Below are 23,678 nucleotides of genomic sequence, written 5' to 3'. Positions count from 1 at the left end.
TTAGCAAATTTGCAGGAGATAAAAATATCTACACAAATCATTCTAATTTCAATCTAACATCAATAAACCTCAGTAGGCATATAAAGAGAAACATCACTCACAATTACTATAAACTATATAAAGTACTTTGGAATTTTCTATCAAAATATATATGTAAGAATCATAAAATACAATTGCAAGTAACTGCTTACTTACACAGCTAAACAAATGGAAAAATATATATTATCTGCTCATGAAATTCAATAAAACAGTTGCTGGCAGATGTGTGCCTGAATGCAGAGTACATTATTCATATTAACATTTTGTATTAGCACTAGTAGCATCCCATAACATCCATTGTAGGAGAGGGATTATTACTGCTCTTGTTAGTTTTTCCCATTGCTCTGGGAATTTGTGGGAGCCAATGAGCCAGGGTTTTTTGGTAATCTCTAGAACCATTCTTGGGAGATGCAGAGTTTAGAGTGCAGCAGAGCTTGTTCCTGGCTTGTGGTGTGATGGCCACCAGCCTCATCCTCTAGAGAACATTTGGAGAAAATCCTTAGGCTCCAGGAAGGATAGAAGCAGAAAAGCCGGGGGCCCTCTTGGCTTCTGTGGCCAGGCAGGGATGGAGACAGAGCCCATGGAAGCAAGGCAGAGCTGTATGACAGTGTCAAGCAGGAGAATCTTTCCAGCGCCTGGCCAGCCACTCTACATATTATGCTCCAGGTACTATGCTAAGTGCTGCCACAGTTGCTTCACTTTTCTCTAAAAGTGGGAACCACTTGGCCACTCTGCCTTTCAGTTAGCTCCTGCTGCTTTCATAGTCTCTAGACAAGTAAGCTGTGCCTTGTTGTAGTTTACTCTTAGATATTTCAATTAAATATTAATAACTGATATGGTTCATTTAATCTTACTGACTTAGTTTAAATTCAAAGAGTTTGTGACTCCCCCAGACCATGCCTGACATGGCTCACCCAGGACTTAGTTGCTGTGCAAATATTAGGTGCTTAACAAATGTTTGACAGACTTTCATTCAAATGCCAAGCTGTATCTCACAAGCCAAGTAGTCTCTTTCTCATCCCTAGAACAGCTACATTAAATAAAATCATGTGCTTTACTTGGTATTGTCACAAAATGCCTGATAGAAACAACTTTTGCATCAATGTTAGGTTATTGAATCTAAACTTTTTTTTTGCTTAAGGGTAGATGGTCCAAACTGTCTCCTCTCCCACACAAGCAGTGCTGGGGAGCTCTCCAAGCATGGACTTTAGTCTGTACATCTGTTTGCAGTGTTCTCTTCTGTGCTCAGGTAGGCTGCAGGTAGAAAGGAGGAACATGGGCTATAAGTGTCCTTCAGCGCTCCCCAGAACCAAAACGTGGTCTGCAAGAAGACATGTGGACCAGGCCTGAGTATTCACAGCACCTCTCAGTTGGAAATGCCTTTCTCATGATCACAACAGGTTGGCTGATCAAGACTGTGGGATTAATCTAGGTTCAGAACCTGCACTGAATAGGCATAGTCTTCCTCCTCCTTCCCCTCCCCCTCGCCTCCTTCTTTTTCCTGAGGTAATTGGGGTTAAGTGACTTGTCTAGGATCTCAGAGCTAGAAAGTGTTAAGTGCTTGAGGCCAGATTTGATGTTCCTGACTTCAGGGCTGGTGCTCTATCCATTGTGCTACCTTGCTGGTCTTGCAAATACCACCAAACATTTGTGCACTACCGCCATAAGGCTGAAATTACCTTGCCATTGAATATATGAAGAGCTAGTTTGGAACAAGGTTTTCAGGGAGTAGGTGTCCCCAATTACAAGATCAGTGCTCCAAGTACATAAATCATTAGCATTTCAGTATATTATAAAGAAAAGCTAGAAAGAAAAGGGAGAAATTATATTTAAAATACCTTTAGACAGTGTAAAATATTTGGGAGTCTACCTGCTAAGATAGACTCAGAAACTATATGAACTTGATTACAAAATACTTCTCACACAGATAGATCTAAATAATGTGAAAATATCACTTGTTTATGGATAGGCTAATTCAATATGCTGAAAGTGACAATTCTACCTGAATTACTGCTAAGAGAATAAAACAGCAGTATGGCACAGCCCAGAATTTCATACTGGATACCAAGAAAATCAAAATGGCTATGTGATTTAGACATAAAGGCTGATATCATGAACAAATTAGCGAGTTTGCCTGAAAGATCTATGGATAAGGAAAGAATTTATGACCAAGCAGATCACTGGCTATGCATCTAGCTTGATCAGTAGTGTCATCATGGGGTCTATGTCCCAAGAAAATTAAACAGGAAGGAAAAGGACCCACATGTACAAAAATGTTTGTAGCAGCTCTTTGTGGTAACAAAGCATTAGAAAATGGGTAGATGCTCATCAACTGGAGGATGGCTGAACAAGTTGTAGAATGTGAAGATAACGGAATATTATTGTTCTTCAAAATAATAAACAAGCTGACTTTAGAAAGGCCCACAAAGATTTTGAACTGATGTTGAACAAAACAAGCAGAACCAGGAATACATCGTACGCAACACAGCCACAATGTGCTATTGTTGAGGGCCGTAGCCCCTTGATATTCCTTGTTTGATCTCCAACTTCTTTTGGTACTTGGACCTTTGATACAAGATCTGGTCAAACTAGTTTGGGCTATCTGAGCTGGCCAGGGTTTTACAGCCCCCATTCTAATCTACTCAGATAGACCAAATGTCAGCATGAAATTCCTTTTTGGGAAGAGACTTCTGTCCGTCCCCAAAAGATAACAAGAGAATCCTTATCTTATTTACATCACTCTCAGGAACCTCCTTACATCACTGCATCTGAATGATTGTGCTCTTGTATAAAAGAGAGAACTCAAAAATCTACTCTTTGCAAAATTGGCCTTGTACCATGCAGCCATTTTGCCCACCGGCTCTCTGGTGTTCCCATTCTAATCAATAGACTGTTTCCATACAACATTAAGTAGGAAATTCCTTTGCTGCCGACTCCGCCCTTGGTTACTTTAGGGAAGGAAGGAGAGAGAGAAAAGGAACTGACCCATCTCGGTTTAGACCTCAGTTTACTCCTCATCATTTACTCCTCATCACTATGTTGAACTATTAAAGACTTTGTTCATCTCACTGGGTCAGCACTCCCAGTAGACTTACAAAACTGACAAAAATAACTCCTGCCAACCTAAAACTTGGGCTCATTCTTTTGGTAAACTGAACATTCTCGATTTATTTTGGCAAGATGGGGGTTCAGAGATGAAGGTGAGTCACAAGTCTTGGCTCATACACAAGTGGGTTATTTTGAGATTCTTCAAGTTTCTCTTGGGATGTCAGAGCAAGGGAAAAGCCCTCCACCAAAGAATGCTGCCTACTAAAGAACAAAGCAGAAGACAAAACCCAGGGCTTTTCCCACCAAATCTCCCTTAATTCTCCAAACCCTGGAGTTGGAATTACTGGGTAAACCAAGAAAGTAAGTGCATTTTTCTTCTACATATAGAAGGAGATGAAGTTTTTTGTTTCATTGTTTCCCCTTGGTGCCTTCTCCTGAATCCCTTACTTTATCACTTGGGTACCTTATTTCTGAAATCTAAGATTCTCCCCATCTCCATCACAATCCTGACAATGCCTTTAACAAGCTGTGAGAGCTCAATATAAAGATCTCTCTCACACACACACAGTGCTAATGGGAAAAATCAAGGGCTTTTGGTGAGGCAGCATAAGCTTAGTACTAAGTAGAGGCAGCTTTGGAATTGAGAAGACCTGGGTGCAGAGTCTGCTAACAAGCTAATGGTAAAACCATTGTGCTACTCCTCAGGACTCTAAGACTAAGCCACTTTGTTGTTTAGTCACTTCAGCTGATTCTTCATGACCCCATTTTCGGGTTTTCTTGGGAAAACCTTTTTTTCCCAGCTCATTTCACAAAAGAGGAAACTGAAGCAAAAGGAGTAAAGTAACTCTCAAGGTCATAGCTAGTAAGTGTATGAGACTGGATTTAAAACTTAGATAGGTGAGCATACCTGATTCCAATGCTCTTATCTGCTACACCATTTAGCTGCCTTTAAACAAAGCCAGAAGCATAATCAATTTCTACCTGGAAAGGGGTCTCTATACTAGAAGTTTCTTGCACCAAGGTAAGAGCTCATAGATCTATTGGATATTAGTTACATCAGCATATTAGGGGTTAAGTAGATCCTCTTGTCCGAGGAGCTTCCCATAATGAACTTGGCTAAATTAAGAGGGCCAGGATTAGGTGGCCACTTTCGTTTCTGATAACTGAGGACAAGTGGCTCCCTCACCTTAACAACCAAGAGGACACAGAGACACTTCAGAAAGTAGAATCCCTAGTTAGGGTCCTTCTGATGTGACTAAACAAGGGATATCCAGATCTTGGCTTTAAGTGTGCCCTCATAAGCACTGGGTGCTAGGGAGAAGGGGGTCTCCTTCAATAACTGAAGATTAAGGAATTACAATGTGATACAGAGATAGGTATGCTGGACTTTTACTATGGGTCTTTGGGTTAAGATCCCCGATCTTACCTAGTTGTGTGACTTTACCCCAGTCTCTTTACCTTCATTCTCAGCTACAAAAACACAATTGTACTAGATGGCCTAATTGACCTAGTAGCTCTTTAAAGCTCTTCAAAAATTCCTTTACCAGCCTTCCCTAATTAAAGTCAGCAACTCAAAGAGTAACAAGGAAAAGACAGTCCTTGATTAGCCCAGAAGATAACCTTTCACTCCTACCCACCCATCCCTCCCCAATCAGCTAGACAAATTGGTATTTAAATAACTCTTGGATTAAGGTTCTGCTTGAACTAGGATGTGGGGAGGGAGAAGGAAATATTCCTAAAGACCATTTACTTCAACACTGTCCTTTGGGAAGTGAGAAATTCTGGGGTCTAGGAAGAAAAAGGAGCTTGCCTGATCATTCTAACTCCCTTCACATACCCACAGCTATCAGACATCTGCTAGACCAGCACACACTGAGCTGGGGATTCAGGAAAAAAAGAATAGAACCCATCTCCGTTATGCCTTCCACCTGAGTTTCAGCTCTACTTGTCCTCCCTGGCCTTCCAAAGAAAAGTTTGTTCTCAGAGAAAGGAGAGGAAGTATTTTGCTTGAGAGGTCCAGAAGAGAGACCCCAAACCCGTTTGGGCTGAATTCCAAATGAGACCTGAGGGAAAAAGGTTAAAGAACATCTAGTCCAGTAATAAAGGGAGAAAGGAAATCTTTTTTCCCCATCCCTAATACTTTGTGCAGCAGTAAAGTAGCAGAAAGCCATTCTGTCCTGCAACTCATGCTTCTGGAAAGAACTTCTTCTTCTTAGCAAGGTTGCTCTTATAGGCCCCCAGGAACTCCCCTCTCTGGCTTCCTCCCATCTGCAACCAACTTTACACACTCAGCCCCTCACCTGAGAAAGCTGAAGGGAGCATGTGGAAGCCGGGTCCATTTCAGAGAGGAGGAAGGCATTAGTGAGGATTAAGCCCACCTGCACACTGTGATGCCCCTGGAGCTTACTTTCATTTATTTATTTGTTCACTTGCAAGCTTATCCATTTGCTTGATTGTTTATTTATTTATTTTTTAAAGCCCCATTTCCTTCATAAATTGGAGTTGGGGGCAGAATAGGTGAGTAGGAAGGTAGTGGAGAGGACTAAGCCCAGATGTTTTGTTTTTCTATTTTGTATTTGTTCAAATAAGAAAAAAAAAATCTTAAAGTCCATTGAGGATCAAAATTAAATCTCTTTTCTTCTTGTAGGTTTCCTTAGAGTCCATCTGAGTAAAATGCCTCTTAAGGAGGTTTGTCTGTCGCCTGGTCCCTTAAATCTCTGTGTTGGGAGAGGAGCAGCAAGATGGTAGGCTGACATTTTTCTCTTCCCTTTTTCCTAAGGAAACAAACCTGCCTTGATTGCTGAGTGACTTTATTGTGCTTTATGGAAGGAGACTTAAATATTGGAAAGCTGGGACTGGGGATTCTCAGGCTAACAGTGGCTGAAGAGATGGGGAGAAATGGGTTTTCTCAGGATTCCTAGAATAACCTGGTGTCAGGCAACTGATCTTGGTGATCCTCTGTCTGAGAAAGCAAACTTCCAGGAACAAAATTTAAAAAGCTGTGTAGGCAGCTCTGACTGGGAAATGAGACTTTGATTCAAGGAAGAGCATAGAGCTGGCCATATTGGACAAGGGATGCTTAGAGAGCTGATGGATGTAGTGAACTCCCTCTCATTACAGGGATCCATAGAAATCTAGCATCACTTAGGTTAGAGTACATTTAGTCTAGGTGTGGCTTGGACTAGCACAAGCATCCATGTATATACTTTCTCCTACCTCTCCTTGAATACTTCAAGGGATAGGAAATCCATGAATTTCAGAGGCAGATCAGCTGGTTGGGTATGTGGTGCCTAGAAATCTCTTCCTTGATTGCTTTAATTGAGACTCCTGCTTCTCCTATGCTCTTTCAGCATTTTTCTTGACGTAGCTCCTTGTTCTTTCATCTTCACCTGAGAAGGTGTATCTGACCCCATGACAGATCTGCTTTGTTCCCAGAGTGTGGATTACTGATACATTTTAAGAATCCTCAATTTGTGGAATATCAGGGACTACCTGATAACCCACAGATGATGCTTCTTCAGAATACAGCTGATATTCCCAAGAGATGCATCTGAGCCTCCTCAGTCAAATCTGCACTTGCAGATGAAAAATAGCCACAATGTCAAATATTTGCTTGTCTCCCCTCACCTTGCCTCCCTGAGTATGACCCTCCTGCCCTCAATCACATCAGCTTTGTTTTGATGACTCTCCTGTGAGGCTAGCACGAACGCTGTCCTTCTGCCTTTGATCAGGATTTTTTTTATGCCATCAGCTGCCTCCAATATGATGATGGCTCTTCTAATCTTTAATGGATGAGTGAAACAATGTTTGTGAAGAGCTATACAAATGCTAGCCATGAGTCATAGTGAGCTTTCTACTCTGCTTCTAGACTTTGTTTCCTAAATTCCACCCTCCAGTCCACTATCACCTGCTTTAATCTTCTAAACTATTCTACTATGTGGCTCAGGAAACATTACCTAAGAGAAGGAATGAATTATGAAACATTACTTTATAGACCCAAAGTGGTGATAATTGTGGCAATGGAACTATAAACCTCAGTCATTCCCATGAGTGTAGAATTTCCAGGGTGGAGAGTGTGTAAAAAATTTTGTAGAAATCTAAAAGGAAGAAATGTGACTTTGTAGTTGTAGGCTTTCATGTGCTTGGTCTATGCTGGGAATAAAAGACAAGTGTTGAACTCTGAGGTAGAATTATTCTTCTTTTGCATTTCTCAGATCACCTGCTTAATGAAAGCACTCCTTTGCTACCCAGGGATCCCTAAGGTCAGGTGAATCTCTTTCAAGTAATAGACTTCATGTGGAGTTCTGAGCCCAGCTTAGCTCAGCTCAGCTCTTTTGGCTATTGTATATTAAGGCAATTTTAACTTCTGAGTGAAAATCATTTCTTCATGCCAGGAGTTTGCAAAGATTTGAGGTTTCCTCTTAAGACTTTGAGGGCTTTCTCTTTCTCAGGACACCAAGGGCTTTAAAGGTCAATGCAGGCAAGCATCTGAGGTGTATCCCAAATAGTTTTTAATGTGCTGAAGGGGAATTGGACTGTCTTAAAACTAAGACTCTTTGCAGAGTTTGCTCTTTTACTTAAATGATGATAAATTTAATACATAATTTTAAAAGTTGTCCTGTTTATCTGTAATTCCTTCTGGCTGTCCTTCTGTTCTCATGGGTTTTAATTTGGGAGAGAGGAACCATATCACTGATCACCACCATGTTCCTTCTCCTCAAAATGATATGTGTGGAGGAACCTTATGAGAAAGCTGCACATTAAAAAAAAATTCCACCTTTGTCAAGGTGTAAAACAAACAAACAAAAAAAGAGTCTCATTCTTGAATCCATTCCCTCTCAGTAGGGAACATGGCTCACCATCAGTCATTTTGAATCGTTATTGGTCATATTAATAGGAGTTCTTATATCTTTCAAATTTTTATGTCTGTGCAAAGTCATATTTTACAATAAAAATTATTCTGCTCACATCACTCTTAGTTATTACAAATTATTCTGCTTACTTTACTTGCTATTTGTTCATAAAAGTCTTTCTAAAACAACCCATCTTATCACTTCTTACACAATATCATATTGCATCATATACTAAGATTTGTTTAACAATTAACCCACATTTGATAAGTACTCTATACTAGAGAGTTCCTATAATTTTTTGGCCATATGGGTTACTTTTCTCCTTTCGTGTCATTAAATATCTTTGGTGGTCAGAAAGTAGGCACAGTTCAGTGATATTTTAGGTACAATTCCAAATTGCTTACAGATGGGCTTGATCAATCAAAAGTATATGATTGTGTTAGTTTTCCTAGGACAGGTTCCTACATTTGATATTTACCCTTTTTGGTCAACTTTTGTTAATCTCACTGAAGCAGAATTTTGTGGTTAGTTTGTATGTTTCCAGTTATTGATAATTTGGAGCGTTTTTAAATTCCCTATGAATTTTGGAGGGAGATGCATTTTTTATGTGGCTATATGTGGTCTCTCTTCTTTTGAAAACTGCTAGGTCATTATTTCCTTGACAATTTATCAGTTACAGAATTTGCTCTTCTCATATATTTGAATTGGTTACTTTCAAAAACACCTTTATTACAGAAACTTGATGCAAAGACTTTTCTCCAGTCAACTGTTTCCCAGCTACACCCTCCACAGCTATAAAAACAATTGCTGCAATACCATACACAATAGCCATGTTTTCCCGGTCAGAGTTTTTTTCTCTGATGGAAATTAATTGAATTAAGGCTACAGTTGAAGTTTTTTCAAGACTTCTCAAAAGCTTTGTTTCTCATCAAGCTGGCTTTCTGTCTCACATGTTTCCCCCATCCCTATTCAGTAATATAATATGCTTTCATTAGAAGAGGGGAGTATCTAATATAAGTACGTTCTCCTCTCCTTGTCTTACCATTTTTGCGTAATATATAATATAGGAACTTTATTATCTTCAAATGAAATTAAACTACTCATGGCAATTTTGGTTTCAATCATTTCTCCATGTTTGGGGGCTCTATTCTTAGAAAAAAAAAGAACCCAAAGCAACATATCTGAAAAATTGGTTTTATCAACAAGAATTTTATTTTATTTTTTTAATTTACACATTTCATTTCATTTTATTTTATTTATTTTATTTTTTTAATTTATAATTTTTTCACAGTATATATGCATGAGTAATTTTTTTATACTATTATCCCTTGTATTCATTTTTTCAAATTATCCCCTCCCTCCCTCCACTCCCTCCCCTGGATGACAGGCAATCCCATACATTTTACATGTGTTACAGTATAACCTAGATACAATATATATGTTTAAATACCATTTTCTTGTTGCACATTAAGTATTAGATTCCGAAGGTATAAGTAACTTGGGTAGATAGACAGTAGTGCTAACAATTTACATTCGCTTCCCAGTGTTCCTTCTCTGGGTGTAGTTATTTCTGTCCATCATTGATCAACTGGAAGTGAGTTGGATCTTCTTTAAATTGAAGATATCCACTTCCATCAGAATACATCTTCATACAACATTGAAGTGTACATCGATCTTCTGGTTCTGCTCATTTCACTCAGCATCAGTTGATGTAAGTCTCTCCAAGCCTCTCTGTATTCCTCCTGCTGGTCATTTCTTACAGAGCAATAATATTCCATAACCTTCATATACCATAATTTATCCAACCATTCTCCAATTGATGGACATCCATTCATCTTCCAGATCAACAAGCATTTTAATAATTGTTTAGTATGTGTCACACTGCCAAGCCCTGAGGATACAAGAACAAAAGAAAAGAAAAAACCCCAAACCATTCGCAGTTGTCTAAACAGGAAGAAAGCATGGAAACAGTTATGTGCAAATAATGTCTATCTACAAATTATGTATTTTATAGGTGTGTTTATATGTAAAAATAGATCCTGCCTATATGCGTGTACATGTTTAATGTCTACATGTTCCTATATACACATACATTCTCTCTCTCTCTCTCTCTCTCTCTCTCTCTCTCTCTCTCTCTCTCTCTCTCTCTCTCTCTCTCTCACACACACACACACACACACACACACACACACACACACACACACACACACACACACACAATAACTAGCAGATTGCTTCCATAGCAAAGTTAATTGGCAAGATAGGTACAAGTGAAAAGTTCCTGTGGCTGGTGTGGCTAGCCTCTGTCCATGGTGCTGGGTTATTACTAAAAGAATAGCAGCTTCATTTCTACGTGAGACTATACATATGGAAAAAAGGAGATAAAGGGAAGCATATACACCAAAAGAAAATAAGGATTAGGAAAGACTTCTGGTAAAAGGGGAGACTTAGCTGGGATTTGAAAAAAGTTGGAGAATAATTTGTCCTTAATCACTTCAATACACTTAGAGAATATTGGAAAGGTGACTTATAAATCCAGGGCTCAGCTTCCTAGGGCAGTCAAGAGACTTATAGGAGAGAGGGTTACAATTCTGAAGTTAGTGCAGAACAGCATTTTGAAGACAGGAAGAGCTAGTCGGTCTGGGCTGCTCATAGCTGCAGACGTGCTTCATCCGCTGCTGAGCAGTGTCCCCCGTTGAGAATCTGCAGTATACGTGTCGTTAAAAAGATAGCAAAGATGAGTGTTCATTTAGAGAGACAACTGACAGGTCCAGGTGCCCGAAGAATGAGTGAATCCTCTCTGGAAGGGAGATGTCATCCTTGAAAGTTGCATCTGTTTTGAATTATGTTTCCCCAAACAGAAAGCCATCTGAGAGAAAGTAGGGTGACACTCAACTCATTCTCCAGCCTGAACCTCAAACCCTGGGTGTGGATTCACAAAAATGCTTAGTAAAAACAATTTAAAAAGGAATATATGGTTCAAACTCTGCCTAAAAGACCAAGAATTGGAAGCACTGATGGCTCAGTAGAGATGTATCAAATGGGTCTGTTGGACCTTGTCAAAACCTACCATCCACTGGCATGTCAGGACTGAGAGGGGGAAGAGAGACAGGGGAGCCAGTATAGAGGAGGTAGGCTAGGAAAAATTGGGGAGTGAGATCATCCAATATGGGAAGGGCCCTTTGACTTCCTCAGTTGCTACCTGAAAAATCATAGTGAAAAGACAAGAGGGGTGAGTGATACAACAAAGGGGGTGGGGAAGAACAGCACCCACAACCATTTTGGGATATTTGGATGGGCAAGCCCCTTGCCTGAACCAACTTCTTGGCGGCCAATTATTGAAAAGTCCCCGACTTCTCTGCAAGGATTGCACGAAGCAGGTGCTCTAAGCCACGGTTGAAGCCATTACCATAACATCTTGCAGTTTTGCCTACAAGAAGAGCTTCCCCTCTCAGGTTCCAACTTCCTCCCGTTCTCTGTGCAGTGGCGGTCCCAGAGCAGCCAGGAGTCCTGACACTGCGACCGCGGTGACGCTGAGGCTTCCGCTGGAAGGGAAGGCCGAGGTCCACCAGGCCTTGCGGGAGGCACAGTTCTTTCGGGTCCGATATCTCGGAACCACCGTCTACAAGGGCCGGGCCCCCACACGTCCCTGCTGCCAGTGCCACCGTTGGCGGTCTTGCCACCTTCACATCCAGGTCCCTGGGTGGGGGAATTTCTCCTGAGATCAGCAGTGGCCCCGGCCCGGAAACCCCGCCCCTCCCAACGGCTTTCGCCCCCAAGCAGATCAGCACTCTGGAGAGCTCCTTCGAACGCCCCCACTAGCCGGGCGCTGCTCAGAGGCGGCACCTGGCGGCCAGATGCAGCTGTCGCAAGTCCAGATCAAAACCTGGGTCCCCCGTCGCCGCAAGAAGCTGAAACGCCAGTTGCAGGGCTTGGGGCCCCCGACGCCCTCCAGGCTTCCCCCTGCACTTTTACAGCCCTGCCTCAGTGCTCAGCACCAGTGCGCCGCCGGCCTCAGTACGTGTGCCCCAGTTGGCCGCAGCTCCGGGGCCGACTTTGTCCAGGAGCCTGTTGCCGATGTCCCCTGTGCCCCCTCTGCCCTTTCCCCGGCTCCTGCAGAGTTGCCCCTCCTGCCATGGCGTCGGTGCTGGCTCCTCTGCTAAGCGGCTGTCCCGACCAGGCCTCCCTCCTGAGGGCGATGTGACCTTAGAGGCCCATAATCCCCTGAGGGGGGGTGACTGGTACAGAGAGAGCAGAGAGAATAAAGGAGCAAGAGACACATCCCTCCGGCACATTGTCTAATTCGGAAGACTTGGGGAAATAATGGTCTGCTCTGTTTTCTGCCCCATGGAAGAACTCCATGCAGGAACTTCTACAGATCTGTGACATTATTTGAAGTAGATTATCAACAGAGAATTACTTATGGACATATTAAATATGGTCTTTTACACAATAAATAAAAGAATCTCTGCTCCAATTGTAGTTTGTCTTTATTTCTTTCATCTCTGCCCTTGAATGGGGAATCTCTTCTTATCTTGAGAATAAATCATGCCAGTTACATTCCACATGTTTTTCTTTTCTCCCTTGGCTGATTCCCTTCTTTCTTTATTCCTCCCTTCCCTCCAAAATGCTTTCCTTGTCTGCCCCAAGTCCCTACAGAATATTGTTATTTTACTGTGTCCTCTAAGCTGGCCTGAAAAGTTAGAAAAACACCAAATCGACATTCCAAGAATCTGAATCTGCTCCATTTGACAAGTAGCACCAGTATCCTGGCCTATGATATTCGATAGAGGAGGCCCAGGTCACAAAGGTGGGTAAAGGGTATGAGAGATGTGGAAGAAGAGAGAAGAGGGAGCTCATAGAGAATGTCTTTAACTTTTTTTTCTGTAAAAAAGAAATATAAGGTTTTAAGTTGAGAGAGTTGAGGGAGGGAAGCAATGAAAGGGTTGAGGAGGGAGTGAGCAGGTTTGGGTGATCTGCTCTGGAAAGTGAGAGAGTGACCCAATGAGGGTGATCTATTTTCTTGGAGTCTCAGGGGGGAGTTGAGAGTCAGGTGGATCCCAAGGGTATCCAAGGAGTATGAGCATCTCTGGTGTGAGGGCTAACCAAATTGTTCTAGGTACATTGATAGTGCTACTCCTTGAACGTCAAACTTTTTAGTGAGTCATTTGGTTGAGAGGATTAAAAACTATTGGTGCAGTGCTCTGCAAAAGTCAAAGCTTCCTCAATGATCCCCGACGATGCTTTTCCAGGCAACCCCCCATCCCCTGTCTTGGCCTGTTCTAAGGGCCCTCTCCTTCTCCCAGAGGCTGGCTCTCTCCTATTCAGCCTGTGGGTGGTCTGGCCATTCAGGAGTTATAGGGTTGTTCATCCGCATTAGAATCCCTGAATTAGGGAGCAGGCAGGTCATGGACCTCCTTTGATTTTCAGAGTGAAACAATTCCTGGCCCTGTGCAGGGGAAAGGCTCCCTGGATCAGCATCCTGTTTATAACAGAAAGTCCCAGGCACTCGGAGCAGATAACCCGGATTGTGCTCCATAAAGAATCTTCTCCTCGAGAAAAAGAGACAGAGCAGAAGGGAGGAGGCCAGTGGTGGTGAGGAAGGGGGAGAGAAACACCTTGGGGAAAAGGGAGAGAAGATGTAAAAAAAGAGAAAAAGAAGGCATTTCTCCTAGGAAACCCTTTAGCAATTCTAGCCTCTTTGAAACCATTCTGGAAATTGCCACAGTGCCCAGAGGGCTCTGGCTTTGGGCCTCCAGTAAAAATAGCTGGCATGAGAAATTCTGTAGTAAGCCCCAGGATCTTGGGCTTCCTTTCATCAATCAAGCTGAGGGGGGCAAGAAGAGCCAGGAGGGTGAAGTGTCCCATCCCCCGACTTCAAGAAGGTCTGCAGAGTTCTCTGAGATCATTCCAATCCTGAAGTCTAAGCTAGATTTCTAAGCCTTAAATGGAAGGGGGGGAGAGGTAAAGGAGCCATTAATATTGATTAAGAAAGGGAACAGTTTGGAAGAGGAGGCATTGTGAATGATCACACTCAAGCCAATGGGGGATAAACCTGAGAACTTAATTCCTTGTAGGAGAAGGCGGTAATCCTCTAGAATGGTCAAAGTTTGGAAAATGGAAAGCATTTTGGCAGAAACTAGGTCGAGACCAACAACTTGCACCCATGATATTCCTGAGCACTGTCCCAGATATAAATGTGTGAGCAAGGCCAAATAAAGGGAACTTAGGCATTACCTAGGACAGAAAGCAATTTCTAAATGTTTCTCTCATATGCCTTCTTTGTCCACAAATTATAGCCAGACCTTGTTGATGGAAGAGACAGGAAAGGAGCTTTAGGATTTGCGATGAAACGATGAGGATTTTTGAGTTGTCTGTGCTGTTAGAGTACCTAAAACTCTCAGGGGCTTTTCGTTGGCCCCCTCCCCCCCATTCCCTAATTGCTACTTGCCTTTTGAAAGGTGTCCTTTGGTGCACTGCCTCCGGTACTTTCATCCCAGAACCACCCTGGCCCCAGTCTACACTGGGGGGCTGGGCCCAATAACCCTTGTGGTATATGTAGGGCATCCCCCAAATCCTAAGGCTACGGTTTCCTGACCTGGAAAATCAGGGGCACACGGGACCCTCAAAGCTCCAGCAAGGGAAGACTAGGGATCCCCGCAGGCTCTCGCAGTGAGGGGTGGGGCTCCCCAAATTCTTATGGGGTGGAGCTTCCAAAATGAAAGAAATTCCCCCATCCCAAAGGAGTGGGGCGTGGTTCCCGGGAGCCTTTGTTGCCTAGGGGAGAATCCCTCCCCGGGAGGCTCTCCAGGTCACCCTGGAGACCAGAGGTTACCAAAAGCCCTTGCGGTCCATGGGAGGGGGACGTCTACTCCTCTGCTTCTAAGACCTTCCACACTTAACTACTAGACCTGAATTCGACGTGGGTATTTTCACACTCCGAAGCGGTATGTAGAGACCAGCTCTCAGGTAACAGCAATGGGGTGGAAGGGAAAGGGACCTGTCTGTGCCAAAATGTTTATGGCAGCCCTTTTCGTAGTGGCTAGAAATTGGAAAATGAATGGATGCTCATCAATTGGAGAATGGTAGGGTAAATTATGGTATATGAATGTTATGGAATATTATTCTGTAAGAAATGACCAGCAGGAGGAATACAGAGAGGCTTGGAGAGACTTATATCAACTGATGCTGAGTGAAATGAGCAGAACCAGAAGATCGCTGTACACTTCAACAACAATACTGTATGAGGATGTATTCTGATGGAAGTGGAAATCTTCAACATAGAGAAGAGCTAATCCAATTCCAAATGATCAATGATGGACAGAATCAGCTACATCCAGAAAAGGAAACTGGGAAATGAGTGTAAACTGTTTGCATTTTTGTTTTTCTTCCAAGGTTACTTATACCTTTGGAATCCAATTCTTACTGGGCAACAAGAAATTTGGTTTTACTCACATATATTGTATCTAGGGTATTCTGTAACACATTTAATATGTATGGGCTTGCCTGTCATCTAGGGGACGGAGTAGAGGGAGGGAGGGGAAAATTTGGAAAAGTGAATACAAGAGATAATCTTGTAAAAAAAATTACCCATGCATATGTGCTGTCAAAAGAAATTATAATTATAAAATTAATTTAAAAAAACAGCAATGGGGTGGGTGCAAGTAGAGCCCAAGTAAGTGCCATCTTGGATTGTATTAATGTGGGAGCGTTGGCTCTGCTCAGCAAATCCTGGGGCTGGCTTAGTAGTGTGCAGTGCCGCTGGGCTCGCCTCCCCTCCCCCCCTCCTAAGCTGTCCGAGCCCATACAATGTTACAAACTTTGGGTTCAGAGCCCACTTTCAGCCAAACCTGCCAGAGACTCTCGGCCCCTTTGATGCAGGAGCCGCAGACCCTGCAGACACCCAAAGCGAACCCCTTTGGGCCACATTCCTGTGGAGGAGCATGGCCTGCAGAAATAGCACTATTCTCTGGCCTTCTAAGAGCCTCCCGACTTGAGCCCGGGATCTTCTGGTCAGGTGTTTGTGAATGGCGCCAATAAATCAGAGGGTGACTTGGAGAAGCCAGCCAGAATGGGCGGCCTGGAGCCCTCGTGCTCTAATGGGTTTGGGATTGGTCAGCAAGAGCCAGGGGACTCAGAGATTTCCAGTATCTGAAGTTCTGTCCGGGGGTTGGGGGGGGTTGGGGGGGGAAGGGTTGAGCTTGTTCAGCTGGGTCCCAGAGAGCTGAAAAGGGGTGAGGAAAAGGATTGGCAAAGAACTGAAGCTAGAGGCTGGAGGAAAGTCTTCCTCCTGAGAGGTGACCTCCAGGGAAATGGGCTGATTTCTTGCAGCCTGGAAAGTAGACCAGGCGCCACTTGAGCCCTTCCCAGTTCTCATGGCTTCTTGTGTCCATACCTCCATAGGTGATCCAGCCAGACGCAGAACCAAGATGTATAAGTTGGCGGTGATGGGAACCTCTTGTGTGGGCAAGACTGCACTGATTATGCAGTTTACCAAGAATCATTTTATGACTGAGTATGGCTCCACCATCCACGATTTGTACCACAAGCACACAGTGGTGGATGAAGAGCCGTGCCAGCTAGACATCATGGATACCACAAGCACTGAAGCATTTTATTATCTGAGGGATGAGTCCATGCACTGGGGAGAGGGATTCCTCTTGGTTTATGCAGTGAATGACCTCTACTCTTTTGACAATGTGAATGTCCTCTGGAACCATCTACAGGGAATCAAGGGCACCGACCGTGTACCCGTGGTGTTGGTGGCCAACAAGATAGATGTGACAGACAGGCTGGTGAACCCCACAGTGGGCCAGGAGGTGGCCAGGAGATTCAGGGTCCCCTATGTGGAGACATCAGCCAAGACTGGGCAAGGTGTGGAGCAAGCTTTCCATGAGCTGCTTCATGAAATTCATAGGCTTCGAGCTGAGGAGGAGCTCAAGAGTCTCCCTAATACTAAGCAAAAGAAAGCCTGGGAGTTGAAGTTTTGCACAATCCAGTGAGCAGGTACACCCTTACTCTCATCCTGCCTCCTCATTACTCTCTTACCTGGCCAAATCCTCTAGCCACTCCCAGCCTTCAAGACCTTCCTTCTGCCTGCTCTTCACTGCCAAGCCCTTTTGGGCCTTATCAGGATTTTTCTAGGAGCCTCTTGGAGGGACCCATCTGCGTTTCTCCATTAAGGCCTTTGTCGATTTTTGCTTTTGTTTCTCCTTTTGAGCCTCAGTGTTTGGGTATCCTGACCAGGCAAGAAAAGAGTCTAGTCCTCCTTGAGTGCAGCCTCCCCCAGGCCTCTCAGCGTGCCAGAAGCCCCAGAGACAGCCAGCTTCTAGGCTGATTTCTCTCCAATCTAGCACTCATCTTCAGCAGCCTCCTCTGCCCTCCTGGAGGCTGTGTGTGGGATTTTCTTTATTGGACTTTCCCCAGCTCCTGCAACCGAGACCCTTCCACTGGAGACCAGGGCACAAGTGATTCTCCCTCTTGCTCCTGGGCTTGATGTATTTGCTGTGTGGAGCCAGGTCCACACCCATGTCAGTGGCCCAGAAGACCTTGTTTGTGGTGTTGGTGAGGAGCCCTGCCTGAAGTGGTCTGCATTCAGTGACCCTCAAGACCAGACTGGGGGAATGTTTTTTTTGGTTACTCACATTGAGTGTGTGTCACCCTTTATTCTCAACTTACTTATCATTTGGAGCACTTTGGATGGCAGTGAGGGGTCGGAGTGAAATGGGGTTGCCTCTTGCTAGCAGGATGCCTTTAGACATAAGTGACATTAATTTCATTATTTCTGTTTTAGCAGCCAGATAAAGCCCTATATACATTGCAAATTTCAGTATTTTAATTGCATAGGAGAGAAGTGGAGTGGAGGGGCCTGGCTGTAAATGTTCTGAGCAGGTACCTCAAAGCTTCAGGTCAGGTGGGGGTCTGCTTAGGAACCTTCTGACAGGGACATCTTTGTATTCCCTCAGGAGTTCTGGTGAAAAGGCAGTGGGTGATTGTCCCATTTCAGTTAAAAGTATCAAGGATTCTAAAGCTACCTGTCTGGCTTTGGTGATGGGGGGTGAATAGGAAGAGGAATTCATTTTAAAGGGATTTCCTTCACACTTGGATTCAAAGTTGATTATTTTTCTTTTTCTAGGATTTTTTATAAATAAAAATTGTTGATTCATTTATGAGTGTTTCTGGTACTTTCTAATGGGTTGATATGCTTGGGTTGGAATCATATGAGGGCAGTATGACCTCCTGGAGAGAGAACTGGGTTTGGGAGTGAGGAAGGCATGGGTGTTTTAGCTGTGGGACCTTGGGCTTCAGTTTTCTCAGCAGTAAGAAGTGGGTGAGGAGAAGGGGAGGGTTGGCCTAGACCAGTGGTCCTCAAACTTTTTAAATAAGGGGCCAGTTCACTGTCCCTCAGACTGTTGGAGGGCCGTACTATAGCAAGAATAAAAACTCCTACTCTGTCTCCGCTCCTCAACCCTTTTGCCATGGGGAGGGAGGTGCATAAACATCCTTAGAAGCCGAATCTGGCCCAAACGCTGTAGTTTGAGAATCTCTGGTTTAGACTCAGGTCTCATTTAACTCTGCCACTAGAGTGAGTCTAAATCTATGAACCTCAGCTCAATAAGATGATAGTGATCCCTAGAAATAGTCTTATCTATCTTCTGGCCATCATGTAGCATAATATTTATTTCTGAATCTATCATCTCTATATTAAATAATCATCTCTATTAATGTCATCTCTCATTTATTATAGATCAGTTCTATATCATCTATTATCTCGCATCTTTTTTATATTGTTTTCATTTCTCTCTCCAGACTCTTCAAGTGCACCTCATTTTTAGATTAAAATCAAAAATACTCATTTTGCATTTCATAGTATTCTCTAGTTCTTCTTTGTCCAAAATATTCTCCCTTCTCCAAAGATCTGACAAGGTAGATTATTCCTTGTTCTCCTAATTTGTGTATAATATCTCCCTTTATGTCGAAATCACGAACCCATTTCGACCTTACGTTGATGTTGGGTGTTAGATGTTAGTCAAGGCCTCAATTCTGCCATAGTATTTTCCAATTTTCCTAGCAATTTTTTGTCAAATAGAGAGCTCTCATCTCAGAAACTGGCATCTTTGGGTTTAATCAAACACTTGATCACTATAGTCATTGACCACTGTGTCTTGTATACGTCATCTATTCCACTGATTCACTACTCTTAGTACACCAAATGAGTTTGAAGACTGCCTCTTAATAAATATGGGATTAGGTCTGATATGGCTAGGCCACCTTCCTTTTCAGCATTCGTTTTACAAGATTTTGAATTCTCAAGTTTCTTACCTCCTTTCTTCCTCCCTACTCTTCTGAAGGGATGTAGTTTCATCTATTTTGTACCTGAGCTATCATGTAAGTCACAATTCAGCATCAGTCACAGTGTGAAAGAGGAACCTGATCAAAACGAAAAACGAGAAAAGAAAAACAGTGCTTCGATCTGCTTTTGGAGTCCATCAGTTCCTTATCTGGATATGGGTAGCATTTTCTTTCATGAGTTCTTTGCAGTTGTCTTAGGTGCTGAGAAAAGCAGAGTTACTCATAGTGGGATCATCATATAATGTTGCTGATGCTGTGCACAGTGTTTTCCTGGTTCTTCTCATTTTACTTTGCATGAGTTTGTACAAGTCTTTCTAGGTTTTTCTGAAATCTGCCTGTTCATTTCATAGTGTATAATGATATTCTTTTATATTGCTATACCACAACTTATTCAGCCATTCCCCAATTGATGGGCTTCCCCTTAATTTCCAATATTTTGACACTTCACAAAGGACTCCTATAAATATTTTGCATATTCACATATATGTTTATGTATTAATATCTTTTCCTTTTTGCAGGATCTCTTTGGAATACTGACCTATTAGTGGTATTGCCAAGTCAAAGTCTATGCATAGTTTGGTTGCCCTTTGGGCATAGTTCCAACTATCTCTGAGAATGGTTGGATCAGTTCAGAACTCTAACACTGCATTAGGTGTTTCAATTTTCCCTGTCTTCAACATTTATCACTTTCCTTTTTTGGTCATATTGGCCAATCTGATAGGTGTGAGGTGGTATCTCAGAGTTGTTTTAATTTTCAATTCAATAATCAAGTTATTTGGAGCACTTCATATGTCCAGAGAAAACTTTGATTATTTCATCTGAAATCTGCCTGCTCATACCCTTTATCTATTGGGAAAATAAATTTTATTCTTTATTCTATAAATTGGGCTTGTATTTCATAAATGAGGCCTTTAACAGAGATTCTTGCTGTAATGATTGTTTTCTAGATTTCTGCTTTCCTACTAGTCTTGGTAGTATTTGGTTTGGTTTGTATAAAAGCTTTTAAAATATAATTTAATCAAGATGATCTTTTTGTATTTTGTAATGTTCTCTCTATTTGATCAAAAATATCTCCTCTTCCCATAAGTTTAATAGATAGACTATTCTTTGCTCTTCTAATTTGCTTATCATCCCCCTTTATCTCTAAATCATGTAGCCATTCAAACTGTGTCTTAGTATAAAGTAAGAGATACTGGTCTATACATACATTATGTCCAATCCCTTCCCCCCCCACCCAGTTTTTCCAGTTTTTCTCAAATAGTGAGTTTTTATCCCATAGGTCTTTGGGTTTATCAAACGGTAGATTACTATAGTCTTTGGCTATTATATCTTATGTACCTCATTTCTTTCACTGATTCACTATTTCTTGGCCAGTACCAGATGGTTTTGATGTTTACTGCTTTATAATGTAGTTTGAGATCTTATATTCCCAGAATACCTTCCTTTGTTATTTTGGCCCCATTATTTCCCTTGATATTCTTAACTTTTTTGTGCAAATGAGTTATTTTTTAAACTTCTTTCAGATTTTTGATAGTTTGATTGACATGGCACTAAATAAGTAAATCAAATAGAATGTATTTAAAATCAAGAGTTAATATTATACATAATGGAGATAAACTACAACCTTTTCCCATAAATTCAGGGTGAAACAATGTTGTTCATTGTCACCACTTCTATTTGACACTATACAAGAAATATTGACTGGCACTAAGATGAAAAGAAAATTGAGGGAATGACTATAGGAAACCAAGAAGATTCAGAGTTATCACTTTTGCGGATGATATATTGATGTACCTAAAGAACTTAGATTCAAGTAAAAATTAATTGAAATGATTCCTTTTGCAAATTTGCAGGAGATAAAAATATCCACAGAAATCATTGATATTTCAATCTAACACTAATAAACCTCAGTGGAAAGATAAAGAGAAATATCACTTTCAATTATTATAAAATATGTAACGTTCTTTGGAATCTTACTACCAAGATATATACTTTAGAATTATAAGAATACAACTGCAAGTAATTGCTTACTTATACAACTAAACAATTGGAATATATATATTATCTGCTCATGAAAATAAATAAAACAGTTTCTGACAGATGTGTGCCTGAATGCAGAGCACATTATTCATATGAACATTTTGTATTAGGTACTAGTAACATCCCATGGCATCCATTAGGGGAGAGGAGTTATTACTGCTCTTGTTAGTTTTTCCCATTGCTCTGGGAATTTGTGGGAGCCAATGAGCCAGGCTTTTTTTTGTAACCTCTAGAGCCATTCTTGGGAGATGCAGAGCTTAGAGTGCAGCAGACCGTGTGCCTGGCTTGTGGTGTGGTGGCCACCAGACTAATCCTCTGGAGAACATTTGGAGAGAATCTTTAGCCCCCAGGAAGGATAGAAGCAGAAGAGCCAGGGGCCCTCTTGGCCTCTGTGGCCAGGCAGGGATGGAGAGAGAGTCCATAGAAGCAAGGCAGAGCTGTGTGACAGTGTCAAGCAGGAGAATCTTTCCAGCACCTGGCCAGTCACTCTACATATTATGTGCCAGGTACTGTGCTAAGTGCTGCCACATTTGCTTCACTTTTCTCTTAAGGGGGGAACCACTTGGCCACTCTGCCTTTCAGGTTAGCTCCTGCTGCTTTCATAGGCTCTAGGTAAGTAAGCTGTGCTTTGCTGTGATTTACTCTTAGATATTTCAATTAAATATTAATAATTGATATTTCCGTCAGTCGTTTTCATCCCCTTTTTCCTCCCCCATCACCACCTTTCTTTTTCTTTTGGATGTGGAATGCAAGTTATGGTTTATTTAATCCGACTGACTTAGTTTAAATTCAAAGAGTTTGTGACTCCCCCAGACCATGCCTGACATGGCTCACCCAGGACTCAACTGCTGTGCAAATATTAGGTGCTTAGTAAATGTCTGACAGATTTTCATCGAGATGTCAAGATGTATCTCATTGGAGATGAGGTTTTGCCACTTTCACATCCAGGTCCCTGCGTGGGGGAATTTCTCCTGAGATCAGCAGTGGCCCCGGCCCGGAAACCCCGCCTCTCCCCACGGCTTTCGCCACCAAGCAGATCAGCACTCTGGAGAGCTCCTTCGAACGCCCCCACTCGCCAGGCCCTGCTCAGAGGCGGCACCTGGCGGCCAGATGCAGCTGTCGCAAGTCCAGATCAAAACCTGGGTCCCCCGTCGCCGCAAGAAGCTGAAACGCCAGTTGCAGGGCTTGGGGCCCCCGACGCCCTCCAGCTTTCCCCTGCACTTTTACAGCCCCTGCCTCAGTGCTCAGCACCAGTGCGCCGCCGGCCTCAGTACGTGTAGCCCAGTTGGCCACAGCTCCGGGGCCGACTTTGTCCAGGAGCCTGTTGCCGATTTCTCCTGTGCCCCCTCTGCCTTTTCCCCGGCTCCTGCAGAGTTGCCCCTCCTGCCATGGCGTCGGTGCTGGCTCCTCTGCTAAGCGACTGTCCTGACCAGGCCTCCCTCCTGAGGGCGATGTGACCTTAGAGGCCCATAATCCCCTGGGGGGGGGGTGACTGGTACAGAGAGAGCAGAGAGAATAAGGGAGCAAGAGACACATCCCTCTGGCACATTGTCTAATTCGGAAGACTTAGGGAAATAATGGTCTGCTCTGTCTTCTGCCCCATGGAAGTACTCCATACAGGAACTTGTACAGATCTGTGACATTATTTGAAGTAAATTATCAACAGAGAATTATTTATGGACATATTAAATATGGTCTTTTACACAATAAATAAAAGAATCTCTGCTCCAATTGTAAAGTCGTTTGTCTTTATTTCTTTCATCTCTGCCCTTGAATGGAGAATCTCTTCTTATCTTGAGAATAAATCATGCCAGTTACATTCCACAGGTTTTTCTTTTCTCCCTTGGCTGATTCCCTTCTTTCTTTATTCCTCCCTTCCCTCTAAAATGCTTTCCTTGTCTGCCCCAAGTCCCTACAGAATATTGTTATTTGACTGTGTCCTCTAAGCTGGCCTGAAAAGTTAGAGAAGCACCGAATCTACATCCCAAGAATCTGAATCTTCTCCATCTGACAAGTAGCACCAGTATCCTGGCCCCTGATATTCTATAGAGGAGGGGCAGGGCACAAATGTGGGTAAAAGGTATGGGTGATATGGAAGAGGAGAGAAGAGGGGGCATATGGTGAATGCCCGTAACTTTTTTTTCTGTAAAAATGAGGTATAAGGGTCTTAGTTGAGAGAGTTGAGGGAGGGAAGCAATGAAAGGATTGAGGAGAGGGCGAGCAGTTTTAGGTGATCTGCTGTGGAGAGTGGGAGAGTGAGCCTATAAGGGTGATCTATCTTCTTGCAGATAGAGTTGAATGCCAGGTGGATCCCAAATCTATCCAAGGAGAATGAGCATCTCTGGT

The 23,678-nt window shown here is 42.7% G+C and overlaps 1 protein-coding gene across 2 annotated transcripts; it reads left to right on the top strand.

The window, feature by feature from the left end:
- Window positions 1-5,482: 5,482 nt before the first annotated feature.
- On the top strand, window positions 5,483-18,106 carry LOC141543221 (GTPase NRas-like). Of its 2 annotated transcripts, XM_074268156.1 has the most exons (3): window positions 5,483-5,604; window positions 5,735-5,831; window positions 16,344-18,106. In XM_074268156.1, the coding sequence occupies exon 3, from the start codon at window positions 16,370-16,372 to the stop codon at window positions 16,940-16,942; it is 573 nt and encodes a 190-aa protein (XP_074124257.1). In that variant the 5' UTR covers window positions 5,483-5,604; window positions 5,735-5,831; window positions 16,344-16,369; the 3' UTR covers window positions 16,943-18,106. The 2 variants fall into 2 exon arrangements, with proteins under 2 accessions (XP_074124257.1, XP_074124258.1); XM_074268157.1 differs by lacking the exon at window positions 5,483-5,604 and having other exon boundaries at window positions 5,704-5,831.
- Window positions 18,107-23,678: the final 5,572 nt, after the last annotated feature.

Source organism: Sminthopsis crassicaudata, chromosome 5, assembly GCF_048593235.1.
Source record: "Sminthopsis crassicaudata isolate SCR6 chromosome 5, ASM4859323v1, whole genome shotgun sequence".
Lineage (NCBI taxonomy): Eukaryota > Metazoa > Chordata > Mammalia > Dasyuromorphia > Dasyuridae > Sminthopsis > Sminthopsis crassicaudata.
Note: the sequence above shows the minus strand (reverse complement) of the source record. Positions and strands in the feature narration are given on the sequence as shown.

Excerpts from the sequence above, each read along its gene's own strand:
- LOC141543221 (XM_074268156.1), top strand. The coding sequence starts at position 16,370 with ATGTATAAGTTGGCGGTGATGGGAACCTCTTGTGTGGGCAAGACTGCA.